Source organism: Thamnophis sirtalis, unplaced genomic scaffold, assembly GCF_051295495.1.
Source record: "Thamnophis sirtalis isolate CommonGarterSnake01/CBP01778 unplaced genomic scaffold, rThaSir2_p1.2 scaffold_2, whole genome shotgun sequence".
NCBI classification, from domain to species: Eukaryota; Metazoa; Chordata; class Lepidosauria; order Squamata; family Natricidae; genus Thamnophis; species Thamnophis sirtalis.
In genome coordinates, this window is record NW_028261382.1 from 33,880,662 (window position 1) to 33,889,649 (window position 8,988).

Below are 8,988 nucleotides of genomic sequence, written 5' to 3' on the forward strand. Positions count from 1 at the left end.
TGCTGGATGCAAATGAGCAGAATTCGCTGTCAGTTAATAAAAGGGGTTTTTGCCGGGACCAGGAGTTGGCTTCATGCTCTTGGGAAGCCTCGGTCAGAACACTTCCTGCCCTCTTCCTTGAGGGAAGGCTCAACTACAGGGATCTGTGTGTCGCTCTCCAGATCAGCCAGCTGAACTGCAGGTTGGCCATGGAGGAAGCGGTTCGGAGAGAGAACGAGGAATCCCTCCGCAGTCTCCAGGCGAGCAGATCGCAGCAGGTAGAGAGATGCTTTCCTCGACATCCTGGCTGGCAGGGCGGGAAGGGAGCGATGGGCCAGGAGCCCAAGAAAGAACAGCCTGTTGTTTCCTTGTTTAGCTGCAGGATTTGGAACAAGCTCTTCAGCTCGCCGAGGAGGCTGTGGCCAGGAGCCAGGATGAGCTCAGGGGGAAAGAATTGCAGTTCCAAAAGCTGGTAAGCGGCCCGAGAGGTTCCCCGTCTGGCAACGGGGCTCAGAACAGGGCAGAGAGGAAAGATCCTCGACAGGCAGCGAGAAGACGCCAAAAGGATTTGTCTGGGCCTGAAGTGAAATAATCCTTAGGGATTCCAGGCGGATCAGGGTGGAGGTTCTCTTCCAAGGCTTCCCCGAAACCTTTGGGTTTCTTTCTCAGGGCCTTTGTTTCAAATTCTCCTTCTAAGCAGTTATGCACCTCCCGGAGTGCTAGAGTTCCTTCCTTTTCCTTTTCTTTCCCCTCTTTCTTTTCTTTCCCTCTTTCTTTCCCTTTCTCTTTCCTTCACTTCCCTTTCCCTCTTTATTTTCTTCTTTTTCCTTTCCTTTCCCTCTTTCTTTTCTTTTTCCTTTTCTTTCCCTCTTCCTTTTCTTCTTCCTTTGCCTTTTCTTTCCTTTCCCTTCCTTTTCTTTTTTCTTTCCTTTCCTTCTTCCCTTCCCTTTTCCTTTTCTTTTCCTTTCCCTCTTTCTTTTCTTTTTCCTTTTCTTTTTCTTCCTTTTCCTTTTCTTTCCCTCTTTCTTTTCTTTTCCCTTTCTTTTCCTTTCTCTCATTCCTTCACTTCCCTTTCCCTCTTTATTTTCTTCTTTTTCCTTTCCTTTCCCTCTTTCTTTTCTTTTTCCTTTTCTTTCCCTCTTCCTTTTCTTCTTCCTTTGCCTTTTCTTTCCTTTCCCTTCCTTTTCTTTTTTCTTTCCTTTCCTTCTTCCCTTCCCTTTTCCTTTTCTTTTCCTTTCCCTCTTTCTTTTCTTTTTCCTTTTCTTTTTCTTCCTTTTCCTTTTCTTTCCCTCTTTCTTTTCTTTTCCCTTTCTTTTCCTTTCTCTCATTCCTTCACTTCCCTTTCCCTCTTTATTTTCTTCCTTTTCTTTTTCCTTTCCTTTCCCTCTTTCTTTTCTTCTTCCTTTCTCTCTTTTCTTTTTCCTTTCCTTTGCCTCTTTCTTTTCTTCTTCCTTTCTCTTTCTTTTCTTTTTCCTTTCCTTTCCCTCTTTCTTTTCTTCTTCCTTTTCCTTTTCTTTTTTCTTTCCTTTCCTTTTTTCCTTCCCTTTTCTTTTCCTTTCCCTCTTTTCTTCTTCCTTTTCCTTTTCCTTTTCTTTTTTCTTTCCTTTCGTTCTTTCCTTCCCTTTTTCTTTTCTTTTCCTTTCCCTCTTTCTTTTCTTTTTCCTTTTCCTTTCCTTTCCCTCTTTCTTTTCTTTTCCTATCCCTCTTTCTTTTTCCTTTCCTTTTCCTTTTTCCTTCTCTTCCCTCATTTAACACCTTTCTTTCTCTGTCCTCTTCCTCTCCTCTCCTCAGCAAGTGGATCTGGAGTCCGAGCGGACCAAATCCCGGGAGGGCCTCTCTTCCATGCAGTCCCAGTGGATGGACCAAGTGAAGCAGCTGGAAAAGCAGGTTTCTGACCTTGAAGCTGCCCAGGCGTTGGAAAGGGAAGCTGCCCAGGAGAAGTCCGTGAGTGCGCTTTTTCCCCTTGGCCCTTCCGGCTGATTTCACTTTCAAAGCTCTCCGTGACACCCCAAATCCTCAAAAGCCCCATCATCCTGCGGAATAAGCATTGATGGTGTGGAGGAAGGCTAAGGGTACGGAAAAGGGCCTCCTGCCCAAACTTCCCCTCCTGCTTTAGCTTTTGGGGTGAGCTTGGGGACCTCAGGAAGAGGGCAAATTCTGTGCCCCGCAGGGATTTATGTCATGTCTTCCTCTTCCTACGCAGAGCCGGCTGGAGAGAGAAAACGCCAAACTGAAGGACAGATGTGGAGGTTTAGAAAGTTCCTTAAGACGAGAGGAGTCTGAATTGGAAAGAGCAAAGGTGGGAGCCGAGATTTCTAATCGTGGTGGGGCCTGTGTCCGGCCTGCCACAGCTGGAGTCGTGCCCTTTGGGGGTCATCCACCCCAAACCCTTCAGATGCTATTTTCATTGTCCACCTCTGTCATTCTATAAGAATACCTGCTGCTTAAGGACTGAAGATACTTGTCCATTCACTCACCCATTTATCCATTTGTCTGTCCACTCTTTCTTCCCCTTGCCCCTCTCACCGTCTTCGCTCCTCAATCCATCCACCTATGTCTGTGTAGATCAGTGGTCACCAACTGGTGGTCCGCGAGAAAATTTTGCTGGTCCGCAGAAAAATGATTTGCATTTTTTATATTGCACTAAATCAGGGGTCCTCAAACTACGACTCCTGGGACGGATACGTGCAATGAACGCTTGTGTTGCTGCAGGGAGTCTCCCCCTTCGGCGTCTTTTTGTGCGGGTCGGAGGGGGGCAGAAGTTCCAACTTGGGGCCTGCTTCAGCCTCCTGGTGGGGGGCTTTGGGCAAAGGCTGGAGGGAAGAGCCGCTGGTGGCAAAGAGCCGGAGGGCCTCGTTCCAGTGGGACTGCATCAGGGCCTGGAACTGGCTGACCATCTCAGCTTGCTGAGCCTCCAGGCGCCGGCACCTGGCCTTGCACTCCCGCAGGTCTTCCCTCTTCTTGGAAAGCCTATGCTCCTAGTCCTCAGTGAGGTGCTTCTGCTGAGCCTCCTTCTCGGTCAGATCCAATTTGAGCTGCTTTGCCAACTCTTTCTCCTGGCGGCTGCTTAGCTCCAGCAACTGCTTCCTGTTGGGGCCCTAAGGAGCCTGGGTGGGCAAGCGAGGAGTGGTTGGGAGGAGAGCGGCAAGTAGAGGCTGGCAAGGCGCCCCTCGACGTGATTGACATCAAGTTGGCCACGCCCAGCCAGTCACATGACCACCTAGCCCCGCCCACCAGCAGGTCATTCGGCAGATCGTATTAGTGGTCCCTGAGGTCGGAAAAGTTGGGGACCCCTGATCTAGATATCTAGTAACTTAATTTGAGTTGGCAGGACACCCCAATGATCGTAAGTGTGAAAAATGGTCATAAGTTTCTTTTTCCAGTGCTGTTGTAACTTTGAACGGTCACTGTGGTTAGTCAAGGACTACCGTTCTGATCTGTGGCACGAGGGAAGCGCCTCTCCTGGTTTGAGTCGGAGTGCATTTCTGGGAGGAGGCGATCTTCTCCCCCTCCTGCTTGCGGTTACTGGGAACCATCTGCCTTCTAAGCCCAGAATTCTTACTTTGCTTGGCAGGCGCAGCTGAGCAGCCAGACTGAGGTCATCCAAGCCTTGGAGGAGACACAGGAACAGAGCAAGTCTCTGCAGCAGCAGGTAGGGAGTGTATAGCAATGGCAACAGCCCTTAGACTTATATACCGCTTTACGGTGCTTTACAGCCCCCTCTAAGTGGTTTACAGAGTCAGGATAGAGATAGATAGATAGATAGATAGATAGATAGATAGATAGATAGATAGATAGATAGATAGATAGATAGATAGATAGATAGATGATTGATTGATTGATTGATTGATTGATAGATGATAGATAGATGATAGATAGATAGATAGATAGATAGATAGATAGATAGATAGATAGATAGATAGATAGATAGATACACTTATATACCGCTTTACAGTGATTTACAGCCCTCTCTAAGTGGTTTACAGAGTCAGGAGATTAGATAGATAGATAGATAGATAGATAGATAGATAGATAGATAGATAGATAGATAGATAGATAGATAGATGCACTTATATACCACTTTACAGTGCTTTACAACCCTCTCTAAGTGGTTTACAGAATTAGCCTCTTGCCCCCAACAATCCGGGTCCTCATTTGACTCATCTTGAAAGGATGGAAGGCTGACTGCAATTCGGCAGTTCGAAACTCACCAGGCCCAAGGTTGACTCAGCCTTCCTTCCTTCCAACATTCTGAGGACCCAGAATGTTGGGGGCAAGAGGCTGACTCTGTAAACGGCTTAGAGAGGGCTGTAAAAGCACTGTGAAGTGGTATATAAGTCTTAAGTTTATTGCTATAATACTGACAGTACTTAAGAGTGACATCCCGTTCTGATAATGGACAGATTGTTTTCTTCTTCTTCTGGTCAGGTTGCGGATCTGACTTTGTCGTTACGGGAAAAGGAGCAACAGATTGCAACCAAAACGGACAGTCTCCTGAAACGGGAGGAAGAGGCAAAATCCTTAAGGCAAGGTGAGACCGTTTGCCAGCACCGGTCCAGAGAGCATTTATTTGTTTGCCTCTCTCAACATCTGCCATTCTATGTGTCTGCCTTCTCACTTCCACAGAGCTCCCCCTTAGCATGCAGCGTTGAGCATGATTAGCATCTATTTGGGTTTTTTAATTTGTGAAGCTCTTAAATTGGAGGTGGCTGTGACTGTTTACTAGTGTGTATGTTGTAGGACCAAATGCAGGGCCTAAAAATTCATAATCAACGGCCACCGCAGTAATTATTTATTCAGTGCACACCGGAGAAATTTCTTCCAGAAAAGAATGGGAAGGATTCCTACAGACAAAAGAATGAACTCATATTTATTGTTATGGCCCTGTGGAGCTGGGAGCAGTGAGGAGGTTGGGGAGGAACATGGGCCAGTCCTGGGGGCTCAGGAAAGCTCAGACGAGGGCTCTGTGTTGGAGACAGAGAGGAGCTAGTCAGTAGCGAGGAAGGACAGCTGGATCCTGTTCCCAGTGTGCGCATGTGCAGAGCTGCCAGAAGACTAGAGCAACTAAGAAAGCAGGGTCGACTTGGGAGTAAAGCCACACCTTGGCAGTGATTGGCCTCTCCCAAGGAAGCAAAAGAGGAGCGAAAGGGGAGGGGGCTTTTGCAGGAAACGATTCATTCCTTCGGTCGTTTCAAGAGTGGAAAGTTCTGTTTGTGACTATAAGAGACTCTGTGCCAAGTTTTGCCTTACCCTGTGCTTGGAAACTAGTTATGTGGCAGCTCTCCAAGCGAGATAAGGTTCGTGTGGATAAACATTCCTCTGAAAGACTGTTTGCCAATCCTTGCGGACTGTGAATGAAAGGAATCCACAAGTGGTGTAAATAACAGGGGTTTTGCCAGGACCCAGACTCTGCTTCTTGCTTTCTAAGGAAGCCTGGGTCAGAACATTTATAAACTTCAGAAAAGGAGGGGAAAAGGATAGTCATAAATATGCATAGGTTAAGAGAAGATTTAAACATAAATATTCCTAATCAGCAAACTTTAAGTTAAGTCCCCACCGTCTACAGTTACTGCCCTTAAGAAAGTTAAACTACATCACAGGGTGTCCTAAAGATGAAGCTGCGTCCTTTGGACGCTGCCTTCCTTCATCCCACCGTGATGGGAGCCCAGAAGTGGCTTCTCCCCAACTCAGGGTTCACTCTGTCCCTTTTTCTCCAGGCCATGATCTCCTTTTGCTGCAGATGCACCAGTTGCAATCCAGCCTCGAGGCGTCCCAGGGCCAGGCGGTGGAGAAGGAAGCCGCCCTGCAGGAGCAGCTGCGGGTTCTCCAGACGCAGCTCCAGGAACAGCGAGAGCGGCTGTTCGCCAACGAGAAGCAAGTGAGCGGATTTCATCCACAGGGGATTCCGATTCTGTATCTCTCTTTTTCTTTTTCTTTTTTACTTTTTAAAGTTTTTAAAATTTCTTTTTCCAAATTTTGAATATACCGTATTTTTCGGAGTATAAGACGCGCCTTTCCTCCCCCCCTAAAAGAGGGTGAAAATGTGGGTGCGTCTTATACACTGAATGTATAAGCCCCGGCCACCCACCGTCCCCCACCCTTTGGCCTCTGCCTCCCAGCAATTTGCCTCCTTGCAGCAAAGGGGGAAAATGGGGCTTGCGGAGGCTGCAATAGGCTATAACAGTCCCTGTAGCCTGAAACAGCTGATGATCGAGAAGCTTTTAAAATGAAAGTGAAACTTGCTGTACGCTCCAGGTGGCAAATTGCTGGGAGGCAGAGGCAGATTTTTTTTTTTCTTGTGCTAATCAGGCTGTTTGCTGCAAAAAGTTAAGTCAATAACTATAAATGCCTCTAGACTGTTCAGATTATTAGACTTATTTTTTTAAAGACTGCTTTATTATTGTTCGAGACAGCTTCAGTGTAAAGTCCTGTGGACTTCCCAAAGGTTGGGTTACTTTGCAGGAAGCTGCGCTTGTCTTAACACTCTCTGAGAACCATCGTGGTTCCTTGGGGTTTTATCTGGTGTGGAATCTCCTTGAAACAGTTGAAAGGACTGCACTTTAAATTGGGGATAGGAGGTGTCGAATTATTGTCCCCCTCCCTCCATTGAGAGAAGGCAGTTCAATTCTTAACTGTTCTGACCGAGGCTTCCCAAGATCATGAAGCCGACTCCTCGTCCCCATAAAACCTCCTTTTATTTAGCTGAAAGGGAATTCCTCTCCAGCAAAGTCCCAGCCGAGAGTCTTTCAGGAGATTTCACAACTACAGACCTTTATCAGGCTTGGAGAGCTGCCAGGCCGATATCTTGCAAACTCCACGCTGTAGCAGCAATTACTTGACAAGAAGTCAGGAACAGATCTTCACTCTTATTAAGATTGTCTCCTTCAAACTCCACTCCCCTTTTGCTCCTCTTTTATTTCCTCTGGGAAGGCCATTCACCGTCCACCTGTGGCCTTACTCCCAAGTCAACCCCTGTTCTTTAGCTCTTCCCTTTGTCTGGCAACTCTGCATGCGCACACTGGGAACAGGCTCCAGCTGTTCTTCTGCCTCACTGATGTCTGACTCCGAAGGCAGCTGATAACTGTCAGACGGCTCTGGCTCCCTCTCTGCCTCCGACACAGAGCCCTCATCCGAGCCTTCCCCAGACTCCAGGACTGGCCTATCTTCTTCCCCAACCTTGTCACTGTCCGAATCTGCTGTCAGCTCCACTGGGGGGGGCGGGGCACAACAATAACATAGAAGGACTCTTCAGCCCCTTTTTCAAACCAGTGGTCCCCTCTACCCAAAATGTGGACTTTGCTGACCTTTATCTTTCGAATGCAGACAGGGCGCTGAATCTTGTCCTGGTGGCGTTCTATCGCCTACGTTGTGCCACTTGCTCGTGAAAGGGTTGCTTTTTTTAAAAAAAATTCAGACCGACTGAACTCTGTTCCTTCTCGCCGGCCAGGCTGCCGTGTTGGAACTCACATCGATCGCTTTGGAAGACCAGTTGCACCTTTCGGAAGATGGAGAGCCGGAACCCAACGGAGAACTGGTTTCCTCCGATGCCGTCCAACTCCAGAAGGAGAACCGAGACCTGGAGCAGCAGATAGTGGAAAAAAACAAGGTGAGTGTCAGAGTCTTGGCAGCATGAGCGTTATTATGAGATAAACCCAGGAGCAAAACACAGCACCCAGAGCCTTTAGATGATTAATAGTGGTTTATATACAAATATATACAGACATACACACTGTAGATAAATCCCTTACCACTCAGCTATGGACACAAGGAGAGAAAGGAAATACATGACGAGAGAGAGAGAGAGAGACAGACAGACAGAGAGCCAGAGAGAGAAAGATAAAGACAGAAAGTGAGACAGAGAAAGACACACCGAGAGAGAGAGAGGGAGAGAGAGAGAGAGAGAGAGAGAATGCCTTTGCTTGTCGGGAGGCCACAAAAGGAGGTCACGTGGGACACTACAGCTGTCGTAAATGTGAGTCAGCGACCAAGCGTCTGAATTTTGATCTCGTGTGAAAAATGTCATTTTTTTAGTGCTGTTGAAATCATGAGTGGTCACTGAACAAACTCATAAGTTGAGGGCTATCTGTTTTCTTTCTTTTTTTTAATGGAGGGAAATTGACCCTTTCCTTAACAAAAATAAAAAATAGCAGCTTGGACCATCAATTTGCTCAGTTCTTCTTGTCCTGCTTTCTGAAGGTGCTCAGGGAATGCTCAGTAACTTCTTCTTTTTTGGGGGGGAGGGAAATCTTTGGAAGTTTCGGGGACTCAAGATCTCCTCCCCCCACTTTCCCCCCCCTCCCTCTCCCACTAGATGATAAAACAGCTGCAGCAGAGAATGGCAGAGCTCAAAAAAACCTTGCAGAAGGAACTTGTGAGTATCGACCTTTCTGGATAAAACGTATTCGCGGTGGCGCAGTGGTTAGAGCGCAGTACTGCAGGCTACTTCTGCTGACTGCTGGCTGCCTGCGATTCAGCAGTTCAAATCTCACCACTATTATTTTTTTTATAAAAATAATAGTGGTGAGTTTTTATATTATAAAATTATATACTGTATACACACATACGTATATAGATCTATATTTATAATAAAAAAATTAAATAAAAAATTTCTCTTGCATGGATTATGTAGATTGACACCACAATGTTTGAATAGAAAGGAATAGAATAGAATAGAATAGAATAGAAAAGGAAAAGAAAAGTGGAATGGAATGGAAGAATAGAACAGAATAGAATATAAAAAGTGGAATGGAATGTAAGAATAGAATAAGAATAGAATAAAATGGAATGGAATAGAATTCTTTATTGGCCAAGTGTGATTGGACATACAAGGAATTTGTCTTTGGTGCCTATGCCCTCAGAGTACATAAAAAAAAAAGATACATTCATCACAAATCATAAGATACCAGCCTTATGATAATCATAGGGTACAAATATGCAATCAAATTATATTAGGAAACAATCGATATAAATCGTAAGGATACAAGCACAAAGTTAACAGTCCTGCAGTCA

General features: G+C 46.2%; 1 protein-coding gene across 4 annotated transcripts in view; it reads left to right on the forward strand.

The window, feature by feature from the left end:
* GOLGA1 (golgin A1) overlaps positions 1 to 8,988 on the forward strand; it is a 36,123-nt gene that overhangs the window by 21,888 nt on the left and 5,247 nt on the right. For all 4 annotated transcript variants that reach the window (XM_087704712.1, XM_087704709.1, XM_087704710.1 and 1 more), the window contains exons 13-21: positions 162 to 257; positions 356 to 451; positions 1,771 to 1,923; positions 2,183 to 2,278; positions 3,554 to 3,631; positions 4,408 to 4,510; positions 5,697 to 5,857; positions 7,427 to 7,585; positions 8,291 to 8,350. In XM_087704712.1, the coding sequence (XP_087560838.1) occupies positions 162 to 257; positions 356 to 451; positions 1,771 to 1,923; positions 2,183 to 2,278; positions 3,554 to 3,631; positions 4,408 to 4,510; positions 5,697 to 5,857; positions 7,427 to 7,585; positions 8,291 to 8,350 (1,002 nt within the window). The remainder of the gene's footprint in view (positions 1 to 161; positions 258 to 355; positions 452 to 1,770; positions 1,924 to 2,182; positions 2,279 to 3,553; positions 3,632 to 4,407; positions 4,511 to 5,696; positions 5,858 to 7,426; positions 7,586 to 8,290; positions 8,351 to 8,988) is intronic.